The 24458-nt window shown below is 41.5% G+C and overlaps 1 protein-coding gene across 13 annotated transcripts in view; it reads left to right on the forward strand.

The window, feature by feature from the left end:
- Snap91 (synaptosome associated protein 91) overlaps positions 1-24458 on the forward strand; it is a 113679-nt gene that overhangs the window by 70772 nt on the left and 18449 nt on the right. For 7 of the 13 annotated variants that reach the window (XM_055602523.1, XM_055602522.1, XM_055602527.1 and 4 more), the window contains exons 12-21: positions 1582-1691; positions 3721-3839; positions 9947-9961; positions 10098-10259; positions 15121-15228; positions 15837-16109; positions 16340-16417; positions 16595-16666; positions 17043-17126; positions 18449-18532. In XM_055602523.1, coding sequence (XP_055458498.1) covers positions 1582-1691; positions 3721-3839; positions 9947-9961; positions 10098-10259; positions 15121-15228; positions 15837-16109; positions 16340-16417; positions 16595-16666; positions 17043-17126; positions 18449-18532 — 1105 coding nt within the window. The remainder of the gene's footprint in view (positions 1-1581; positions 1692-3720; positions 3840-9946; positions 9962-10097; positions 10260-15120; positions 15229-15836; positions 16110-16339; positions 16418-16594; positions 16667-17042; positions 17127-18448; positions 18533-24458) is intronic. The other 6 variants (XM_055602524.1, XM_055602535.1, XM_055602526.1 and 3 more) reach the window with 5 other exon arrangements.

The following is a 24458-nucleotide window of genomic DNA, read 5'->3' on the forward strand; positions in this document are numbered from 1 at the left end:
AAGGCTCTTGTTACAAGGCATTTGTTACAGGCCTCTGCCACCTTCGTTTCTGCATTCACATTAGTAGTATACATAGTCCTTACATTCTCCCTGCCACTTTCCATGCCATCACTTTTTCTGTTTATTTACATGTGTTAATTAAAAATTGAAATCTTTTTCTTAGAGCAGTCGATGTCCAATGTACATAACATACCTTTAGCTGTATAGCTAGTGTTTTCCGAATCCCTTGGTGAACTTTGGTGCTCTGTTGGGAAGCCTTGATCTTTTTGTAGCAGAGGGAGAATTTAGCTGTGATTTTCCTCTGTGGCTCCTGCGTTTATTTCTTCATGGTCCTCAACACTTGGCAGCTACGTGTCTACTGAACTTTGATTTCATGATTAGTTATGTTGTGGCATGAGTAAGTCCTGGACACTCTTGAAATGGCAGGGTTTCCCATAACTTTCTCATCCACCCCCATTGATTCTTGTGACTTTTTAAAGCTGTTGTAGTTGAAGTCAGGTGGTAGATAGCCTTTGCTTGCTCCTGATCTTCATGCATTTTGTTTACTATAAATTTAAATATGCCAGAGAAAGTAGAATTAGAATAGCAATACAAACTCTTTAATTCTCTAATATATTAACTATTAATAACTCTTTAAAAATTATAGGAAACAAGATTTGTGTGTTTGTGTGTGTCTGTATGTGTGTGTATTCCACACATCTCTGCTTCTTCCCCACACAGTGTTGATGCTGCACACATATACTGTGGCGCTTGGGTTTGTATATAGGTGGTTGTGGATAGAACTCAGGCTCCTGTGTTCTCTTAGAAAGCACTTTACCAACTGAACCATCTTCTCAGCCCAAAGGTTAATATTTTATTTCTTTTTTAAAAATTTTATTTCACAGTATGATGAGATATCCTCAGATTATAGACTTGAATTTTTTAAAAAAGATTTACTTCTTATTTATACAGCATCATACCTGCATGTGTGCCCGTGCGCCAGTAGAGGGCACCAGATCTCATTATACATGGTTGGGAGCCACCGTGTGGTTGCTGGAAATTGAACTCAGGACCTTTGGAAGAACAGCCAGTGTTCTTAACCTCTGAGCCATCTCTCCAGCCCCTCAGACTTGAATATTACTTGTGAATTATCCTCCACCAAACGTGAAGTATTTAACTTAAATGTCCAGGTGTTGAAGTTGTCTGAGAAGATATGAAGTATATTAGGATGAGAAGGAAAAAGTATACTGGTTATATAGCAGTTTTTACCATTGATCCTTTGTGACAGCTAGAGTCCTAATCATTTTAAGTTTAGGAAATATGTTAAGCTTGATTTTTAAATGTACAACTAGGAGTCACTGTAATGTTAGATCACATATTTTAGGAAAATTTCATGTAATTTATATTTAGCTGTTCAATCTCGAAGTGCATTTGGACCATAGATGATTATAGTTCTTAGTTTCAATTGGAGCTTTTTCTCCTGTGAGGAGTTGTAGCCTTAGACAGATGCTTAGAAGGGCATGGGTCTGTAGGCCATAGCTCCACTACGCAGTGTATTTGATGTGCCTGTGTTGATGACTGTGTTGTCATCTTCACTTTCAGTCTTCTCCAGTCACAACTGTTACATCTCCTAATTCTACACCAGCTAAAACTATCGACACATCCCCACCGGTTGACTTATTTGCAACAGCATCTGCGGCTGTCCCAGTCAGGTGAGTCAATGAGCATGTCACCAACTAACCATGAATATTTTGATTCAGTTTTGGTTGTATTTTTATTTATTTATTTTTATTTACTACAATTTATTCACTTTGTATCCCAGCTGCGGCCCTCTCCCCCGTCCCTTCCCAATCCTTCCCTCCCTCCTTTTTCCCTTCCCATGCCCTTCCCCCAGTCTACTGATAGGGGAGGTCCCTCTTCCCCTTCCATCTGACCCTAGCCTGTCAGGTGTCTGTGGTACTGATGCCAAACAGTTTAACCAGATGAAGTCTAGTCTTCAAACTGTGTGACTCAGAGCTATTTTTTGCAGTGTAAAGTAAGGTCTTTTGAGCTCTGATGGTGACTTAAATTCTTAGGGAGACCTATGCTGTCACTCGGAAATTTAGGGAAACATCTGGAAGAAAGGCTCACCTACTGCGGGTCCTTCTGAGGTTGGATGATATGCAGAGTTTTTTTAAAAATCAATTCTACCTGTGAGAAACTTAGAAGGTGTTTCAGAGTGCTTGAAAACCATTAAGAGTGTGGTGGTACAAGCCTGTGGTCCAGCACTCAGAAAAGTGAGGCCAGCAGATGGTGAGTTCAAAGCTCAAAGATGACATAACAAGTTAGGGGCCAACCCTGTCAGTTGAGTTTTAACCTCACAGTTACAAGCTGATTGGTTGGTCATGGAAGGAACACTATTCAGTTGGTGGGAAGAGACCAGTGGAGTGTTCCTAATCACCTTTGATACACCTGCCTGTCCTGTAACGCAGGAAACAGGAATGACCAAGGTCTCAGAACTACCTAAAATGAGTCACCAGCCAGTGAGGGCTTCCACAAATAATATTTTTGGGTCTGCTCTTTCTTTCACTCTGAAGGCATTAAAGCTGCGTTTTAGAGTGTCTATGACTGCAGTCTACCCAAAGGCTTCCACGTTTTTTTTTAGAGGCATCAGTTTTTTGGCAGTTATGAATACACATATTGCTTCCATGTTTACCATGTGCTTCACTTGCTTGCTTCTGCTTCTTATATGCTTGGTAAAACCAAGTGCTTTCTGTTAGCACACCAAAATAAACTGTTTCTTATGAAAAAGTTGATCATGCTCTTTCTTATTTGTTTTTTTATTGTGTGGTGCTAAGGTCAAGCCCTGGACCCCACACATGCCCCCAGTAAAGCTTATAATAATAAGTACATTTCCCTTTTCTGTTATTTAATCTTGTTGTGACTCTATCCTGAAGCACGCAGTATCTTCAGGTGTTAGAAAGCAGCAGACTCCTCTCTTCATCTACTGTATAAAAGGATAAAGAGAAAGCCGCTGTTTTTGAAATGGGGAGCCTGGGCCTCTGAGGCCAGAGAGCTTGTAGTCTGTGCTTCTCAGATCTAAATATAGTTGGGAGTCATTGGAGAGCTCTTAGAGATTCTGATAAAGTAACCGTGGGCTAAGCCTGAACGTTTGCCCTTTGAATAAGATTCCAGGACACTTGGTGTTCTTTGAACGGTAAAACCTAGGCTTCTGTTTGGGAATTGCACAGATAAATAAATTTTGAGATGCATACTCAAACTAAGGTGAGCCCATCAAAAGGAAAACCTGATGTATTATCATCTAGTTTAAGGGGGGGAAAGATCTTAACTTATTTATTTTAATATTACTTGGTTTATGGATTCTTAAGATAGCTTTTTCTACATTTAAAAAAAAACTAGAAAAAAAAAAAAGATAACCCCAAGGTTATGGTACTTAGAGCCCTATAGGGTTTTACACAGTTTACCACCTATTTTTGTAAATAAAGTTTTGTTGAGATTGAGCGTGGTGATTTGTTTCTTTCTTCTGTATTCTCATAGTCTTACTCTGGCTGTAATGGTAGAGTTGAGGAGTGATGGAGCCCACCTGCCCCTCAAAGCCCAGTCATCGACTCCTTACAAAAGTGGTTTTCCAAACCTCTGTGTAATAGCACACCAGTGTCGGATATTTCCTGCACAGGTCTTTGCTGTAAAACGCTTCGCGTTATAATATCTCAGAGTCTGACTGTGAGACTTTCCTTCTAGCACTGCTAAGCCATCAAGCGACCTCCTTGATCTTCAGCCAGACTTCTCTGGAGCCGCGGCAGCTGGGGCAGCGGCACCTGTCCCAGCGGCAGCGACTGGCGGAGCCACTGCGTGGGGAGGTGAGTGAGGCAAGCAGGACTGTGGCTCGTGGTGCGTTCTGTGTGCTTGTTTTAACGTAAGCTGTAATCATCACATGTGCATTTTGGCTGGCCACAATGGCATTAGAAATACGGTGGGGGAGTTGCTCCAGGTGGCCTCAGCTGATCAAATACACTTCCTGTGTGAAAGACACAGAAATTCTACGTAATGCAGTTTAAAATGCATATACTATCTAAAGTTGAAACAAAAGAAATATTTTTATGTGTTTCTAAAATCTTGTTTTTAGTAATTATTTTCTAGAAATGGATACCTTAGGAGGTAAGTCACTTCCATGAATTTACGAGGTTACTCCAAGGAGCATTAACAATTCGGTTTAGTCAAGTATAAGGCTTCGGTTGGTGGAGTTGTTGACATTGGATCTGACTTCATGGAATCCAAATCTACCAAGTACTCTTGTTTCTATCAGAAAAGGTTAATTCTATACCGATAGGCTGAGAGGAAACAGCTAGGCATTTCAGTTCCAGTAGATTTACAGGCCTCAGGAAAACAAACAAACAAACAGTTTTTCATAAACATTTTATTAAAAACACTTAAAGTAAAATTAATTTCTTCATAGCCGGCCACAGTAGCACACACTTATAATCCTAGCACTCAGGGAGGCAGGTGGATCTCTGTGAGTTCGAGGCTAGCCTGGTCTACAAAGTGAGTACAAGACAGCCAAGGCTACACAGAGACACTCTTTCTCAAAACAAGCAAACAAAAGTAAAAAGTGATTTCTTCATGATTCTCAAAGATACAGCATTGTTTGTGAATGCTACATTGTACAACAGCAAACTGTCAGTAAAATTTCAGAGAGTTTAAGATGCGACACAACTGTGAAGGCAGCGTGGTGAAGTGCTGAGTAATTGAAAAAAGAAAAACAGATGATGAGACTGGTTTGGGGTATTTGAGGAACTGGATATTGATAAACATTTGCATAGGAACGTTAGACTGAGTTGGCTAGGCTCCACACAAAGCCGTTGTTACCCAGTGAGGCAGTGAAACTCATGACCTTTAGGTTACCTTTGCTCTTGGGCAGAAAGTATTTCTATTGCTGCGGGACAAGATCTGTAATTTAATATAACATTTTAGAATCAGTGCCCTTAATTAACAGTAAGTAACAAAGTCAAACGAAGTTACTTTGCCCTAGATAAGTAGTCACTGGGTGAGCCTATTAAAGTCAGAAGTGTAACGTCAGAAGTACATCCTGGTGGGGAGCTTTTTCTCTAGGAATGTGGGGGCTGCGGCACATTTGCTGCGTTGTTGCAAAGAAATCCTAACCACGCTGACTGCAGTGGGGAATCCCATTGTATGAGAACCCAGTGGAGGGTTGACTGACTCCTGTGGGAATCGGGCGGCAGAAGGCAGAACACTGAGGCAGGAAGGGCTCTCCCCCTCCGGTACAGCTGCTGTTGCCCATCCCGTCCTGAGCCTACCCATCCTTGGGTCTCTGAAATCTCTTCATTTTACTACCCAGGTTTTGTTAACACAAATGACAGAAAAATTGCAGCTCAGAACTAAAGTCCACAGCTAGAAATGTGAACATTTTAAACATTTATATGTTCTCCTAGACTGAGCCAGTTGTTCAAGGTACAGTGATAAAATATTTAAATAAGTTTGCTCCTTAAATTCTAGCTTTCTTGCCTTTGAATTGAAAGAAGAAACTGTTGCCAAAGAGCCTTCAGAAAAACTTTCTTCCTCAGAGCACTTTTCTCAGCTTTATGTTTTAAATACTTTGTTTGCTAATGATTTCTTTTCGTTCACACAAGGTAATGTGTTTTCCTCTTGATAACTTTAAGATCCATACCCTCAAGTCAGATTTTCTCAGCCACAAAATTTATAAAAACTTTAATAAAAATTTTATAATTAAAAATTTAGTTTTGGTTTAAATTTATTGGGTTATATGAAAAAGACTTTTGGATATTATTACATTAATGTGTTATTTTTAATTCTGTCATGCATTTAAGTCAGTATGCATTCATACTTTTTCTTCAATTCTGTTCTTGACAACTAAATACGTTGTATGTTATATAGTCTGATAAACTGACAATGTATAGTATATTCCAACCCCAACCTCATTCTTACCTTTTTCTTATATGTCTTAGTTTGCTTTTTATTGCTGTGATTAGAACACCAGGCCTAAAAGCAACTTGGGGAGGAAAGAGTTTACTTCAGCTTGCCTCACAGTTGGGGCAGGAACTCAAGACAGGAACCTGGAAGCAGAAAGCCGGGGGGGGGGGGGGAACACTGCTTGCTGGCTTGATCAGCCTGCTTTCTTAAGCCAGCCAGGACCACTTGCCCATGGCTGACAAACCTACAGTGGGCTGGGCCCTCCTACATCAATCATTAATCAGACTCTGAAATATTATAATGAGAAGTGTTTTACCACAAAGACCTGTATAGAAAATGTTAAAGATTTGTGTGGTATACACAAAGGCATGGAAAATCACCTTTGTAAAGAAATAGAAAATGTCCATATGTTTGTCTGTCGTCCGGTCTGATGGATGCGTTTTCTTAGTTGAGGTTCCCTTTTCCGAGATAGCCCCAGTTTGTGTCAAGTTGACAAAAACACTAACTACATTCCTGCCAGTGACCCCCCCCCATCACAAATAGTTCTTTTCCCAGATTCATGGCGTTGGTTTTGCTTTGTGACTCACTTAGTTTAATGGGTGCCATCTGTGTGGGTATTGGATTGGAACGGTGCATTGGAGTCTGGTGAGGTCACCAGAGGGTACACGACTAAAAGCAATGACTCCCCACCTCCTGTCTCTATCAGGAAGCAGATGGTTCAGCATTGAGGAGTAGGGCTTCCTGCACCCCTCCTCCAATGCCTCCCTGTTAAGGGATTTATTCTAATACAGACCCAGTATGGGCATTCCCAGGTGGTGTGGAGTTTGTGAATGGGTGTTGCCTGATAACTAAGGTTTTTACATTTCAAAACCCTTTTCTGTATCTTCTAGCTTCTACATTGTTTTCACCCCCTTTCCCACAGTGTTTCCTGAGCCTTAAAAAAAAAGGAACAGAATAAGTACCATGTTACACGCTAAGTACTCATCTGTTACTTATTCTCAGTACTTTGTATAGTCATGAGTCTGTGCATTGACCACCATTCACTACTGGAGAGAGAGAATTTTCTCATTAAGGCTGCAATAGTGTTTGTCTTTGGGTAAAAAACATAAATATTTATAAGGTAACCTAAATCTATAGCACTTGAACTACACAACAGTATTCAGTACCCCTCTAAGGCCCATGTTCTTCTCTGGCATGTGTTTTTGATGAGATTTACAGTACCAGGCATAGATTCCCTTCTGTGGAGTAAGCCTGAGGCAGTCAGAGGCAGTCGGCTACCCTCGTAACAGTACTACCGCCATTGCACAGTTGGGTGCATCTTTCCTGGTACCCTGTGTGGGTAAGTCTAGTGGTGGTTTTTCTCCTTCAGCAGCTGATAATAGCACCTTCCAGGGCTATGAGATCTAGCCAGCAGGGAGGGATTTTATAGCTCGTTTCCAGCGTGATTTCTTTTGTCATATAACCAAAGTACATTGTGTCTTCAATATTGTCTAATATTGGTGGACACCCAAGAGGAATTGCCTCAATCTGTATTGCTTGGCGGGCCTCTGTGGGCTCCTTGACTAATACTTGTCAGGGGCCATTCCACCCTGGCACTGGGGGTTTTGTTTAATGGCCCTCAGCTTTTAGTAGTAGCAGCTTTTGTCAGCCATGCAGGTTGTTTTTCCTAAAACTCCTTTTTTAAAGTGAATCATATATTTTAAATTTGGCTGCAAGATAATAGGTTTCCGTATGGCTTTTTAGGTTAACCCTCCACCTGTCCTCTCATCTTCCCTTCCCCTGCTTTACGTCTCCAGTATTCCCCCTTTACTTTATATTGCCTACATCACACTGTAATCCCAATGGCCTCTTTCTAGTTTCCTGGTTTCTATAGGATCTCAATATTGTGTTCATGTTTTTTAGTGCTGGAACCATTTGGTGACGGTCACCATTGCCCTTGAGATGATTTATTTATTTTTCTAACCTTCCAACACTAGGTGGAGCACATTTCATAATCTTTGCAAAGACCGTAGTAAGCTGGGAAGGCCTTTCAGTAGGCCTGCCTGCCTGCTTGGTTAGACAGCATCTGAATCTCAAACACACAGGACTAAAGCATCGAGTAGTAATGAGCTGAGGGGGAAGGTTTATTGGTGAGTAATTCTCAATTTCTAAGAAAAATAGTAGAACTCATAAAATGTGAGAGACTTCTGGAAAGAAAGGGGAAAGTAGCCCTCGCTTTAGCCTTTAACTGCTAGAGCTGAGGGTGACGTTTAGTTGCGGATGCAGCTCCCTCATTTGGCTAAGTAAAGCGTACAGTTTACTAGTCTTGTTTCCTAACATCAAGTCACATATTATGTGCTTTTGAATATTGTAGTAGTTGAATTTTATGTAACTAGAGAGTAAAATATGAACTGTGTAGCTTATTTGAACATTCTTATCAGACCTTTAGTGAAAGGATTTCAATATGCAAAGATGGAAGTCCATGAATTCTTCGTTGGGAAACAGCTATTGACACATCTCCATTTCAGGAGACACATCTTAATGATAATATTTTTATATTAGTATAAGACAACCAAATTTTAGCAAATTCATATTTTAATAAATCTAGTTTAAATTTACATATAAATCTAGTTTTTAATCAGACTGATAACGAGCCCATTGATAGAAGAAAACACAGAGACGTTTTGAAATTCCTACCTTTGCCTTCCTAAAAGAAAGAATATTTTCCTTTATTTATAATAAATCTGTGTTTTAGAAGCACAAGTAAATGGGTGGTTTTGAGTCTGTGTATCTAAGGCCTGAGAAAGCACATAGTTCCTTCTTATAAATACTTAACATAAAATTTCTGCTTTTGGAGAAGTACAGGATTGTTGCTAGGGCTGCATTAAAATTTAAATTAATAACCAACGTGCATTTGAAAAATAACATTATGAGGTAATGCACTAATATTTTCCACGTGGATTATTTAGCTTTAACACAGGTGGGTTTTGTGATCTACTTCCTGCTTTGTTAAGAAAATCTGGGGTGTGCTGCATCTACACACCTGCCGCTTGGAGGGTTTGCAGGCGCTTTGAAGTTCTTAGTTCTACCTTTCCTGTGGGACGTTGGATGTGCTCCAGGGATGGGTGAGCCTTTTAAGTGAGGGAAGCACACTTAATCTTCATAGTAACTTGAAACAACCCAGTTGCAGTTCGCTGAAGAATGTCAGTTTCTTTGTTACAAAATTTAACTTCTCTTTGTTACAGTGAACATTTTTCTAGCCATTTTTTTTTAATGCAAAAAAAAAGGCCTTTGACTACGTATCCCTTATAAATGGATGGAATTCTCCTGCTTGAATTTGTGTCCATGTTTTAATCCTTTACAAGCCATGGTTTCAAGACTAATCATTGACCTCGTTATTGAGAAAGAGCTGCCGTGATGGTTGGTTCTGTCACCTTGACACAAACTTGAATTAAAGTACTGCCTCCATCAGACTGTCCTTTGGACAAGACTATAGGACACTTTCTTGGTTAATGATTGATGTGGGAGAGCCGCTGTTGTCAGTGCCACCTGTAGACAGGCGGTTCTGAGTTGTGTAAGAAAGCAGCAGGGACATGGGCTATGTAGCAAGCCCAGTCTCAAAGATGGAGAGTGGGAAAGATGAAAAGAACAGTCAACAAAATTCTGCTCATTATAGATTAATGGCATCAGTCACAGCCAGTGAAAGAGGTACACAGAGGATAATGAAGGCGAAACGTTCTTTCTGGATATAGACTGTGTTTTTCCGAGTTATTTAAGTTACTAAGTAGTCTCCCTCGCCCTCCATTTTTCCGTCTGTAACATGAATAGCTTGGTCTGGAGACTGCCTGGGGTTCCTTCCTGCTTCAAAGTTCCATGGTGAGAGTTGCGAATGCATTTGTGCTCTAATGAGAAATGGTCTGGGAGGGTGCAGAAAGTTCAGGTGGGCCTGGGCCTCGCTCTGCCTGCACATTGGCACAGTCAGATGTTTCAGCTCCAACTCTTGTTTCTTCATACGCTGTCGCCACCTGGACATCGGTAGACCTTTTGGGAGAGGGTGAGTAAAGCTTTGTCTTTGAACTCCACCTGTGAGAGACGTCTGCAGCTGTCTTCCTGTGGCTTTTAGGAGTCTGGTCTATCTCTTGTCCTTTCCTCCTTTCTCTCCCCTTTGCTCTGTCTCTGGTGAAATACAGATTCGTTGGCTGCACTTTCCTCTGTTCCCTCTGAAGCACCGATTTCAGACCCATTTGCACCAGAACCTTCCCCTCCCACTACAACCACTGAAACTGCTTCAGCTTCTGCCTCAAGCACCACAACTGTGACGGCTGTCACTACGGAAGTGGATCTCTTTGGAGGTTAGTCTGTCATACTACTCCTTCATTTCCTTTGAAGATGGTTGACGCACCTGAGATTGAGGCATTTGAATTGTCTCATACTTTGTTAACAACATGGCAGAGTGTAAGTACTTTTCCAGTGTTAGCTCATGTGTGCCTGACTGTGCTAAACTCATCAGCTTCTCTCCCTGTAATTCTGGCGCTTTTAGAGCAGAAGCTGTGGCACTTTGAGCCCACTGGATCTTAAATCAAGAGCTGAGTTGCTGCCAGACTCTGGCCCACACGTGTCCTCCCTGCAGGGCCCGTTTGATCCCAGGCTTCTGACATATTTAGGTGTGGCTTTGGGGCCAGACTAGAACTAGCCCAGGGAACATTTGAAGGCCATGTGAGAGCAATGTTAGCCTAAATAATTTCATACATACATATATACATACATACATACATACATACATACATACATATATATATATATATATATATATATGATACAAAATTTGGATGGCTTAACAATGAGTTGACTATACCTACTTTGAGTGTCGTGTCCAGGTAAAATGTAGGGTCATCTTGACCTTGAAACTTTGAGAGGCCATTTGAAGCAGCATTTGGCATGCTGATTAAAAACAGGTGCAGGTCAGTTTTGGGAAGGATTGTATAGAAATATGCTTTCTATGTAGATGCCAGTTCTGAACCAGTGAAAGGCCCTACAATAGGGCCAGACACAGTGAGCGTGAGAAGCCAGTTCATCTACATATGCACATCTGGGCAGAACCACTGTGCGACCTCAGAGAAGGGTTTGGACCACATACACACATCCAGGGGTTGTTAGACTCATTATAGTCTCACGTTTCCTCATTACCATAAAGCATATTTCCCAGAGTATTTTGAAAATATTGTAAAGAAATTGAAGGAAGCAAGTGATGGTAAAGCCAGGAGAATTTTGGCAGGAATCAATACATTCCCCTGGGACAAACATTTACACAGTCACATACCACTCTGCTGTGTGAAGCACCCTGAGAGCTGAAGTTGTCCAAGACAAGTAGCGTTAGTTAGACAAAGCATTCCTGCTGCAGTTTCACCAGAAGAAATTGTCTGTCACCTTGCTGTGTGTTTACCCCAACAAAGAGAAACTTGTTTCTTAAAAAGCAGAGAAGAGAAAATTAGAGACTCTTCAGGGTCTCACCAGCAGGAGCCCACTCAAAAGCAGAATGTTCTTTGTCACTGTTGCCCCAATCTTTTAATGTTCGTTTTAGCTTAAATTTATAAAATTAACTCCTTCCCCCTTCCCTCCCTCCAACGCCACTGCTGGCACTGAGTCTGATGGTTTCTCAAGCAAGGTCAGTGGAAAATAGGAATGGGTCAGACAGCAGTTTTGTACTGAAGCATTTCTGTAATCATTGTGAGTGAGAGATTTTATTTTATTTTTTTTTTCAGTCCATATGAAAGGAGCTGGGTTATATCTCAAACGTCAAGCAAGTTTGCCTTGCTTCCCTCATAACTTCCTGGGCTAATAAAGCTCCAGATGATGTTTCTTTGAAGTATTGTTTGAGCCACTGTGCTGTCTGTGATCGGTGTCTGTCAAGCAGAACAATGCTATCATGGTGGCATTATTGTTACCTTTAAATACAAGTCTTACGACGGGGCACTACAGAGTCACAGAATGAAACATCAAGTGTCCTGTGTTGTCACCACTGTCCCCTCTGTCATCTGGCAGGGACAAGCGTGAAGATGAGGCCCTCTGTGAGTCTCATCGTGTATTTTATTTCTCTGCTTAGTCCTGTGAATTGTCTCCTGGCCTCAGACAGCTGGAAAAGCTCTGTCCAGCACAGTTGGGTGTCCTTGTACACCACTGCCTCTCTTAATAGGCTTCGGTAATTTTCTCCCTAATTTGTTTCATGCTCTTTCTAGGTTTATAGCAGATCATTTAGAGCTTTGCCTTAAGTAAATACTAAGCTTAAATCTCTGTGGCCATTTTTTTTTTTTTGGCCACCTTAAAATATTTTAGATCTCTAAGATGGGTAAGAATTTGAACTTGAGTAAAGGTACCAGCCACACTTTTTTAAATAACTTTAAAATATACCCCCATGTCACAAGTGGTGGTCACACTCAGGAGGCTCATGGGGAAGAATAGCAAATTTGAGGCCAACCAGAGCTATGCAGTAAGTCTGGGCCAGCCTGAGCTGTATAGCAAGACTTCATCTCAAAGATGTAAAACATACTCTCATTGTATGTAATGCTTATAGCAATATTTTTCTCTAAAAATAGGGGTAGTGAGGTTTAACTCCAGGTAAATACAACTGTGACATTTCATACATCTAAAATTTAAAATTATTTCTTAGGCAAACTTTTAAGAAATAGAACCTGCTTCCTGTGGTCATACAGAGCAGAATTATAAGATGGGCTGTGCTTTAAGATTTTATATAAGGAACAGATAACTGAGAAAGGACAGCATTGCTCTTTTCAAATATCCTAGTTGGAGGCTGGTGAGATGGCTCACGGTGAAGATATGTGCTGCTGAGCCTGATGACCCGAGTATTATTCCTGGCACCCAAGTGGTGGAAGTGGAGGTCCATCTCTAAAAAACAAAACCTTTCCCACATTCATGCCTTTGGGAGAAGTTTTGGTGAGAGTTTGGGAGACATTTATAACATGGGCGGCAGCAGGGCCTCTTTTCTTTAAGAAACATTTTGATGGGAGTCAAAAGCTAAGTCCCTGATGTTTAGCCCTGGCTAACAAGAGCAGCATTGAGAAGAGATGTGTGGCTGACAGGGGAGAAGGAAACTTCTCCCACAGTGTCACGGTTAGTGTAGGTTTCTCTTGTGCATGCGTGATGACCCGAAGAGCCTAACCTGAAAGCTCCTGCTGGGGTCTTGGTACTCATGCCTTCATCGTAGAAGCTGTGAGAGGTGCAGCAGAGGGACTGTGGCTTGTGACTGTTCTGTCACTGAACACGAAAAGCTCCAGCAGATAGTAATGGACCAAATCCTGACTCGGCCATTTACTGGCTGCGTGCCCTGGATCGAATAACCCAGGTTATTTTTTGTTGTTGTTGTTCAACTGAAAAATACAATTTACACATATTCTCATGTGCAACAAGATGCTTTGAGTTATGTGTACATTAAAAGTTGTATATTCCTTTGCATCAATTTTTTGTGGGTAGAGCACTCGAAATCACTGAACTTTGGTTCTCTCCTTACAGAGTGGAGGTAATGAAAGGCACTATCTGAAATAGTTACAGAAGTTAAACTTAATAATTTTCAAAAATGTGTCTTTGGGGGGTGGGGGAGGGTTGTGATTCCCAAAGCCTCTGACCTCAGTAATGAATATATAGGAATGGGAAGAAAGATCCTGAACTATGGCAGAATGTTGGGAGCACTTCCACCTTCCTATCCTCTGCCTCCTGTCCACTCTAGGGTTTTCGTGCTGCTCACAACCCTCTAGTGTCCGGGAAGTAGGTCTGCACTGTCCTTGGAATGGTTTTCATTCTTCCTTTCATTCACATGGCTCCCCACCCCCCATCAGCCATTCCCTCAGGATAGCTAAGAGAAGTGATCAGATCAAATTAGAATGTGCCCTAATACTGTTTTTCTTACAAAAAAAAAAAAAACACTTTTAAAACAAATAAGGCTCTTGTAATGTTATTTTTGTTTTATCCCACACAACACAAGGACTCAAGCTGTTAATTAAATTTTTTTATACCTTACTGCGTTCAACTGAAAAACCTTGACCACAGGACCTCCTCAAGCTTAATGCATTAAATGAATCTCTGAGAAGGCAGCAGTAGTATGTGTGATGTTTCTCAAACATGTTTGACCAGTTCCTCTTGGTGACTAAGGGCCAGTGTTCTAGGACGCACAGTAAACAGTACAGGAAGCCATACTCAGGGATGAGAAGTGGCAGGTACAACTAGGTTGATCCCATTCTCTGAAGACTTTAGCTCCATAATGGATATGGTTTGCTGGTGGGCACGCGCTGGGAAGGATTTGCATCTCTCAGCCATCAGTGTATATTTACGGTCGGGAACATAGTGTGCAAGGCTCTGGGTCCCGCCCCTAACATTGTAAAAAGAAAACACAAAACAGATTTTTATGAGCTGGGACAACTTGTATGTTAATGGGGTTCTTTCTATAAATAATGCACTTGTAGTCTTAAAACATGAAACTATATTTTTCATCTGTTGGAAATGGATCACTTTCCAAATAACTAGAAAATATAATAATATTTGAAAACAATAAATGTAAGTAGAAATAAAGACATTAAGCATCATGCCCTAATTTGGTTAACTGTTTGTTTCTTTTACTCTTTTATACCTGATGATTTTTTTCCACGGTTAGTGAAGGCCTTTTTTTCTGAATACTTATCAAACCTCTCATGTTAACACTATGATTTCTTTTTGACTGTAATAGACTAATTTTAAATTTGGAACATTTGTTTACATAGCCATTATCTGTGTAATATTATTTGCATACAGAGAAGACATTGGAATTTTCTGGAAGCCAACAATCAGAGGTATAAGAAAAACGCAGCAAGGAAGAATATTATCTGGACATGAAGTTTAATGTCTTAAATTGCATAGTAAAGTTATTTTGTGTTTTGACATTTGCATCCATTAATTTCTGGTGATGCATAAAACATGCTTTTTAGAGCCCTTATACAATGAGAATCTTGTTGGGTCACGGCGGCCTTCTGTGGTATCCACGTACCACTCTCCATGTGTTAGCTAACGGGGGGACACAAAGAGTAATTGTTTTGTGATTACCAACAGTGCATGAAGACATTCGTGTTGTATAAGGGAGCTTTCTTCACAACTAAACTCAGTTCTTTTACTATATTTTCTTCTCTTTTTATTCCTTTAATTTCTGTTATTTTTAAAACTGCACCCAAGATGCCTTTGCAGCTTCTCCTGGGGAGGCCCCTGCAGCGTCCGAAGGGGCCGCCGCACCAGCTACCCCCACCCCAGTCGCTGCAGCTCTTGATGCATGCTCAGGAAATGGTGGGTTTACATGAGCCAGTATGTTGTCTTTCTGTCCTGATGTGAAACCTGCATAGTTAGATGTGGCCATATGTTTTTCTAATTTTATTTCATTATTAATGTAACCTTGTCATTCATCATAACTGAATAAATAATGCCAACCCCTAAAACATTAAGACAATGATGTGCATACTTATCAAAATTGGCAATTCCTCAAGATTGACAATTTTTCTCAATGCAAGTATGCTCTCTTAATGTTTCCCCCCTCTAATGCATTCCTTTATGATATTGAGTTCAAATATATTGGCATGTTTTAATGAACTTTCAGAGCCACCAAATTCATTAGATTGGGTAAGGGTACAAAAAATAATGACCCCTGGACCAAAACTGTAGGGTAATCTCACAGCATCCCACGAAATATTTCAGACTCAACTTGTGGTACCGATTGTACTTTCTTTTTTTCTTTAGAAAAACATCCAGATTACAGCTAAGATAGTAGTTAAACCCATGCGGTGGAGGCCTAGCTAGTATGTGATGTGTGTGAAGTGTCTTCTTACCTGTAGTTACGATTCTGTCTCTTGCTCTTTCCTCACTGATGCTGTGTGTGTCTCCACTTTCCTTTCCAAAAGACCCCTTTGCCCCATCCGAAGGTAGTGCAGAGGCTGCTCCTGAGCTGGACCTCTTTGCCATGAAGCCACCCGAGAGCAGCGCTCCTGTAGTCACCCCTACAGCTAGCACAGCCCCTCCAGTTCCCGCAACCGCTCCTTCTCCTGCTCCCGCCGCTGTGGCAACCACTGCTGCCACCACCACCGCCGCCGCTGCCGCAGCTGCCACCACTGCCACCACCTCCGCTGCTGCCGCCACCGCCGCCGCCGCTCCTCCCGCTCTAGATATCTTTGGTGGTAATTTGTCATTGTTGTTACTGAATTTCTCCCACCTGGTGGCTTGGACCTCGTCCTGTAATGCACACAAGGCTCCTATGCATGAAACCTGTAGTCAAGTGGTTCTCTAGAAACCATTTTCTACTTAACCCAGAGTTCCTCTAAATGCTCGTCCAGAGAACTGTCAAGCAATGCTGTGACAGGCTTGATTTTTCAGACTTGAGTGAAGGCCTGTGTGTTCTTGGTCTTAGATTTGTTTGATTCTGCTCCTGAAGTTGCTGCAGCACCTAAGCCAGACGCGGCTCCTAGCATAGACCTGTTTGGCACAGGTAAAGCAAAGCAACCGTTTTCTTCAACTGTTTGTGTGGATGTGTCCTTGGTCAAGCCCTGTCCTTGGTCAAGCCCTTTATAGTTGCTGTGATAATGCATTTGGTAAACGTGTGACTCTGATTTCACCTTTCTGCTACTTACTTCTGCTTGGTTTGGGTTTCTTTTACTTTTGGAAGATGCTTTCTCCTCTCCACCACGAGGGGCTTCTCCGGTGCCCGAGAGTTCTCTCACTGCTGACCTCTTATCTGGTGAGTGCATGTCCAAGGTCAAGCCTTCACAGCTGTCTCAGGAGGGCCTTGTGGGAGGCTCATGTCCGGGAAAGACGATCCAACACCTTATAGGTTTATCTTATGTACTTTAAGACTCAGAATTCACCTAAGAAAAGAATCTCATTCTTTACCAACTGGTAAGGGTTGATATTTCAAAACTAAGGTTGGCAAAGAAGCAATTCCATTTCCCACAAAATCCTCCAATATTGAAGGGTCCGTTTTCATTTGCTTTCCTTAACTGGTAAGATTTTTTCCACCGTCTTCCTGTAACTGTGAAATCTTGGGGCCATTGCCGGGGGCTCTGGGTTTCACTGTGCTGACAGTGACTGGCGTGTTCCTCTGTTCTTCACCACAGTGGACGCATTTGCAGCGCCATCTCCTGCAACCACTGCCTCTCCTGCAAAGGTGGAGTCCTCAGGTGTGATAGACCTTTTTGGGGGTGCGTATCTGTCCTCCACACTTGGCCATCTGGGCTCTTTTTTTTTTTTTTTTTTTTTTTTTCTGAGTGGATGCTCCTCTTTCATTCTAATTTGTTCTGCTTCTTTTGAATGTCATGTTGCTTTCGTTCCTTACATGTAAACTTCAGTTGTACATAGCTTTTTTATTTCTTCTACCATCATCACCTTCATCCTCGTTAGTTCATCACAGCTTTCAGTGCATGGCCTAACAAAAGCCAGAGCATTTTTCATGTGAAGTCTTTGTGTTCAGCCTTTTGTTTAGCCTAATTTTTAATCACCTGATCAGAATTTCTCCTTACTATTTCCTCAAAGATCCTGACCTGCTGGTTACATGAACATTCTTAAGTTCTTTAAAGCAATATAAATATGAAGTCGTTAATTCAGAATTAAAAATAAGCCAGTCAGATGTCAACATACACAGTATATTGAATTTGATGTTTTTAAAGAAACCTTTTCGGAGAACTTAAGAGATGTTGTTCTGGTTTAAATGTATTCTTTTCTTCTCTTTATGCAGTGTTTAAAAACAGAAAGATATACTGATTGTATCAGTTGGTTATCTGTGTGCATGACAAATCTAAAGTTCTTTGTTAGCAGGAAAGGTCTGAAATGAATCATGAGTACCCATAAAAGTGAGTGTCTTTGGGCTAAAATATCGTCTTTGCGAACTGAATCCATATTTATTATCTACTGTCACTGGAACATCCTGGTACCTGCTCATATACTAGGTATATGAGGGTACACAGAAGTCACAGCTGTTGACCCCCTAAAGGTGCCCAGACTTAACCCAGACATGTAGGTACAGGAAGAGCTGCTGCTGTAGCAGCTGTTCATCGGGCACATTAAATGTTTAGAAGCTCACATGGGAGATGAGCTTCTGTTTTACCTTTGTTTAAAACGTTTAAAAATCTCAATCCTGTTTTTGATAAATGATGAAGTTTAGTTTGAAACATTTGTTCCCTTTAAAAAGTTTATCTCTTAATCTTACAATGAGGCGCTAATTCTTAGCCATTCTAGAACTCTCCTGAGAGGAGTATTGTGGCACACGCCTGCAAACCCTGCTCTTGGGGAGGCTCCCATAGCAAACACGAGCTATATATTAACACTCTTGCCCAAGAATATAAATTAAAACAGTCTGATTAGAGCATGGTTTAGTTCAGCTAGTCATTTTATGTATATGCAAGAGGTAGGCTCACCATTCAGAATGTCATGTCTGTGCATGTCTCTGCGTATATCATACTTGGAATGCTTAGTTACTTACTGTTTGACCCTCTCACTTTCTTGCTGCGTGACGGATAACGGATAGATGCATTTGGAAGTAGTGCTTCTGAAACCCAGCCAGCACCACAGGCTGTTTCTAGTTCATCAGCATCGGCAGATCTACTAGCTGGTAACTGTTTCCATTAAAATGGCATTTTGTAAAAGTTAAGTTTGGATATAGTTTGTAAGTAATAGATACTACATGAATTGCAAAGTCTACCTTTAAATTTTCCTTTCAAGGCCTGAAATTAAAGGATATGGCATTAAATAATGGAAGTTTATTAGTCTTAAACCCACAGTTTTGTATCTGTTAAGCCACCCATGTTGATAACTTCCAGTCTTACTCTAAATTATCATGTTTGTTTTTAATTTGCCAAAAAGGTAATATGCTTTGTATACCAATTCTGTCATAGAATGACTGCTCATATTACTTAGAAGGAATCTGTGGTAAACTATACTGTGATATTTGACAGTGGATTTTGTAATGTGTGAATTACCATAGAAGAAACCATTATAGATATCTCCTCTTGCATTGAAATGTTGTGACACGTGTCATGGACTTTTTGAAAAGCTGATTATTTTTCTTTCTGAAAACACACACCCTTCTAGGAAACAGATGGGTACAGTTTACAGGTATCACTGCTTATTGCTAAGGTAATAGGGACTGATTAAAAGAACAGTTCAAAGACTCAGACACCGTTAAAGCCAACCATGTGTCTTCTTTTGGGTGGAGACAACATCAGACTCAGAACGTGGCCAGTCGGAAGACCCCAGCAGAAGGCTGAGCCCCAGCTTAGCTGAGGAGCTCACAGCATGCTGACCTCACTTGGCTTCTGCTTGAGGGCAGCACAGCAGTGGTCTGGCAGGGGCCTCTTGACACTCAGGTGCGGCTTTCAGTGTACCCCAGGGGATGAAGTTTGGTCCTCGGGGTTAATGTGAGTGGCCCGAGCATAAGGAAGCCCCCCATCTAGAATTCCTTTGTTTGAAAACCCCAGCATCCACGTGGCCCGTAAGGAGTGACCGACTGGTTTTGACCAAGTGTAGCCATAATTCACAACTAAAAGCAGTGTAAGCAGGATCTCCTCACCAGGAAGAGTACTAAACACGTCAGAGTTCTAAGACATGTGATGAGTGACGGTGGATCCTAATGGAGCTCCCCCACCCCCATCATCAGTGCTGTAGAGTTTCCCTGTGGTCACGCCTTTTCCCCAGGAACAGGAGGAGATAGAGGCAGCCCCCACTGTTCACATCCCTTCAATCAGTAGTTCTGTCCGGTGGCTTCTGTCTCTCCAGCAGGGGTACTTTTGCACCCTCTCTGGCTACTTGCCCCAATATGATGCTTTGTTTGATTTGCCAACTCCTGTCCCAGGGACTGCTACACAGAACCAGAGCCACACTTTGATGTTGCTCTGTTGTCTGGAAGCTTAACTGTGGCATGACCGCCCACCGCTGTTGACTGGAGACAAAGCCTGCCAGCCTGCCTGGCTTTCCTCTCCTCCCTGATGCATTTCACAGCAACTTCAACTTGGCCAGACACTTTCAACCTCTTACCAAACCAGCACATTCGGGTTTTTAAATCTGCAGTAAGATTTTAACAGGCCACAGAAATAGCATCGTTTCCAGGCGCCTTGGTGAAAATGATCCTGCTGGTTTTTAAATGAGATAATCGATTATAAATCTTTGGCTTTGAAGTTATGGCTAAAATCAAGTGTGCTCGCTATCTGAAGAATTCCAGGAAGCCTTTGCTGGACGTCTGCTGACCTGCCATTGCCAGTATCTGTCACAGAAACTGTTAGGCTCACTAAGGAGGAGGCTGGCCACAAGGCCACACTGTCTCACTGAGCCCTCCAAGGCCACGACCTGAGATACTGTTTCCACAAGAGTCTAGAACATTAGGACCTAGAGCAGAGCCAGGGATCTTGGGATAAGAAAGCATCCCCATTTGTTGTCAAGTCAGAGGCTGGTGATAGAACCAAGAGTTTTGAGCCTAGGGGCCCCCACAGGATCTGTGGCTCCCCTGGAGAGCTAAGGACCATAGCTACAGAGAGATACGTTCTCAAAAGGCTCACTTTGGGTCGTGTCACACACACACACACACACACACACACACAAGCTTAAATTGTTCAGTTGACCAGTCCAAAATCTTACTAAAGTGAGGTAGGAAGGAGATGAGTGACAAGCCTTCCAGCGCCTGTGCACTTTTAAACATGCGTCGTTGATTCTACTCTTCCATTCCCTCCACTGCCTTTTCCTGTGACTCTTCAGTAAGAAAAATAATCGCACAAACTTTCATGTTTCTCTGGGCTGCCTACTTAAGTAAATTAATGTTTAATGCAAATAAGTGTGCATGGGTTTTACGATCTGCTTTGCATCAAAACATTCCCTGCAGGTGGGCGCAGTGGCACACTCCTGTAATCCCAGCACTGGGAAAGGCAGGGACAGGCGGATCTCTGTGAGTTCAAGGCCAGTCTGGTCTACAAAATGAGTCCAGAATAGCCAAGGCTACACACAGAGAAACCCTGTCTCAGAAAAAAAAAAAAAAAATTTGTAAGTTACTTTGGTCATGAGAGATGTGATTTTTTTTTTTAGCATGACCAGCTTTTCACTCAATATCCTGATACAAGGAAATTTAAATTACATTTTTGATTTTTCTAAAATTTAATTTGAGAGGCCAGCTTCTCCCTGTTTAATTACAGAAAAACATTTCTTATGGTTAGTTCATATAAAACGGAACAAACATTGGGACACAGCGTTAGGACTGTTTGCAGAGCTTAGCGCTTTGGTTTGACTTGTGTATATGTCTGTGTAGAGCCATCGCTTCCAGGCCCATCACCTATATAAAGAGCTTTAAAAAATTAACAAATGAGATGGGTATGGTGGAGCACATGAGCAATTACAGCATTCAGGACGCAGAAACAGGAGGTTTGCAAACTAGCTTGAGGCCAGCCTGATCTGTACAGATGGCACGCAGGGCTTCATAGTCAAGAACTGTCTTAAACTCACAAACAAATGTGTCTAGTAAAAAAATACATATCCACAGCTATGATCAGGTTAATATTCAGATTGAAACCACCAAAAAAAATTGCATTTTGTGAGGAATTTTCTAGTCATATATTCTTTGTTATAATGAAACTATTTTATAAAGAATCAAACAAGAAAGATAATGAACATGTACCATTACAGGCAGATTAGACTATGCAGAAGAAATCTTGGCCACTGGACTGAGGCAACTTGCCTCATAGCAACTAAGATTTCTTTCTGTGTGGCCCTGGGAACCAAACTCACAGCTTTGTTCTTGCTAGTTTTTTGAAGGAGTAAGTTTACGTATAAGTCAAAGGCAGTAAATAGATGGTGGGTCAAATGCTGAAATTATTTTTAAAGACTTTAGGCCAACTGCTAAAAGTAACTTTAAAAACGAAAAAAAAGGTACTGAAATTTTATATGTATTATAAAACCCGAAAACAACAAAAAATAAACTAAATAAAACGAGTAAATTCTTTTAGATTGTTATATAAAAGCCAGTTATTTTCACTCAAATTAAGATCTAGACTTATGAAATAAAAATCAATTCCATCACCAAAAAGTTAATGACGTAACGCTTTCATCTTTATCTCCTATCATTTTCAGTGTTTCTCAACCTTCATAATGCTCCTGCGCTCATGTTGCGATGACCCCAACCATAAAATTATTTTCATTGCTACTTCATAATTGTACTTTTGCTACGGTTATGAATCATAATGTAAATATTTTTGGAGAAAGAGGCTTGCCAAAGGGGTCATGACCCACAGGTTGAGAACCACTGATTTAGGTAAAACTCTTAAATTGATTGGTTCACCCAGGATAGTGAAACTAAAGAAAAAAGCCAGAATAATGGCTCTGACCGCAAGCGTTCTCATGGGTTGCACCTCATTGGGCTGTTCTGAGGACAAAATAAATTCATATATATTTTATATGGGCCACATAAACAGAAGACTGCTGTGGATACAGATATTCATATTTTATATTTTAAAGTTTTGTTTTTTTTTTTTAAATCCTACAGTTATTTTTAAAACACGAGGAAGGTTTTCTATTTCCATTTCTGGAGGGGAGTTAACGCAGTTGCACCATCCCAGTATAAACTTTGTAGATGCCGTCATTTTTCCACAGCGAAAGGTTGGATAAGCCTGTGGTAGACACTGACGGTTTTGCAGGATCTCGTGATCAAATGAGGGCGATTGCCACGAATGGGTCCGCTCAGAGCAGAGCGCTCAGAGCAGTGGCTTGCCCTGAGGGCGCCTCACCCCACTGTTGTCACGGTCCGCCTCTGTAGAATCGGCATTAACGAATGGAGCACTGTTGTTCATCCACCCATGCCCGTGATCTTAGCTTTGAGTGAAGCACATCCCTGCTCAGCCAGTCAGCCCTGCGTGAGCACGCACAGACGCACATTTTCCCCTTTCTGTGGCTTCTACCGAGCAGTTTGACTTTCCGCAGTCCCTTCCAGCTTTGGACTGACAGAGGTGAAACACATGAACCCGTGGTACTTTCAAACCACTGTTATTATGACTCTAGAATGTTTTCTTCCTGGGTGAGATTTTAAGAAGCTGAGTCAAGGGCAGCCATCTCCAGTCGCATCTGTAACTTAAGAATTAGGCCAGGTGACGTGACGGTTACCTAAATACCAACCCGAGGTGATTTATAGGGATAACATGATGTGAATATTATTGCTTACTGTCGAAAAGAATACCAAAGTTTAATAGAAATTACTTTTACAGAAGATAAATTGGTTTTGTAAGTTGCGATGTTAATACATGTCTGTATTTTTGCAAGCTAATTGTGAAAAAGAATGATATGGCTAAATTTGGAAAAAAACATACCCAACAAGTTAGTGATAAAAAAAAAAAACCTTCTAGCCCTAGTGGTGCATGCCTTTAATCCCAGTACTCAAGAGGCAGAAGCAGGCAAATCTCTGCCAGTTGGTCAATACAGTCTATATAGTGAGTTCCAGGCTTATCCTGGCCTACATAGTGAGACTATAAGCCTTTTATAAGAGAAAATTACCTAGTGTCTTACTAAGCAATCACCAGTCGCCTCCTTGCAGATTTGTATGTTTATACGAAAGCAACACATGTTCACCCTAGACTTCTGTTTCTGTTGCTTGAGAGACATGATCTGCCTCTGAAATCCAAAGAATAAATATTGAATTTGATATCTGAGTAATTTACCATAATCTTTTATAAGTTCTTATCCTTCACTCAGTAAACATTAACTTCCTGGTTTGGGCACCGTGTTAATATTACTAGAAAAGACAGGAGGAAAAGGCACACAGCTCCTGAACCTAGCAAACATCTCTGGAGTTAGAACTTGGGGAGCGTAGGGATGAAGGCATGCTGGGAGTGGGCTGGAGTGTGTTCCACGTGCTGAGGACAGCGGCGTGCATGGAGGGCGGAGCGTGGCCAGCAGCACCGGGTAGCCACACATCATGGAATTCCTTCCAGAGGCCCGTGATGACAGGAGCTGTGAGCTTGGCTACAGTCTTGTTTGCAGGAACAGGGAGCATTCAGAATCAGAGCCAGACAGCGCTGGCTGCTCTACAGAGGGATCTGAAAGCGATAGGGCACCAGTGAAAGCCTTCATAGAAGTATGTCAGCGTTGTCTGCTCAGTGCGACCTCCCTGGCTTTGCTTTGAGGAGAAGCCTGGAAGGGATACACACCACACGGGACATTTCTCCCCATGACTTAACCTGAAAACAGTGATGAGTGCCAACCTACCCTCTGTGGCGCCTTGGGGCGAAAAACGTGTGAAAGCTAAGGATTTTATGCCTATTTAAAAAAAAAAATGCATTCATTACTGAGCCACTGTGCACAACTAAGTATGTTCTGTCACTGTAAAGTTTCAGTGTGATGAAGACTGGTCTGAATTCTAACCCTTCTTTGCTTTATGTGTTTCCTCATAGCAGATCCCTATACCACAGGTTCCAATAAGGAACCATGTACGTTGTACTGAGGTGTTTTAAGTGTTACCTTGCTTCTGGTTAGATTGGGTCTGTCATTCGTACATGATACTTGAGAAGGTT

This window comes from Psammomys obesus, unplaced genomic scaffold (assembly GCF_907164565.1).
Source record: "Psammomys obesus unplaced genomic scaffold, mPsaObe1.curated_primary_1811, whole genome shotgun sequence".
Classification (NCBI taxonomy): domain Eukaryota; kingdom Metazoa; phylum Chordata; class Mammalia; order Rodentia; family Muridae; genus Psammomys; species Psammomys obesus.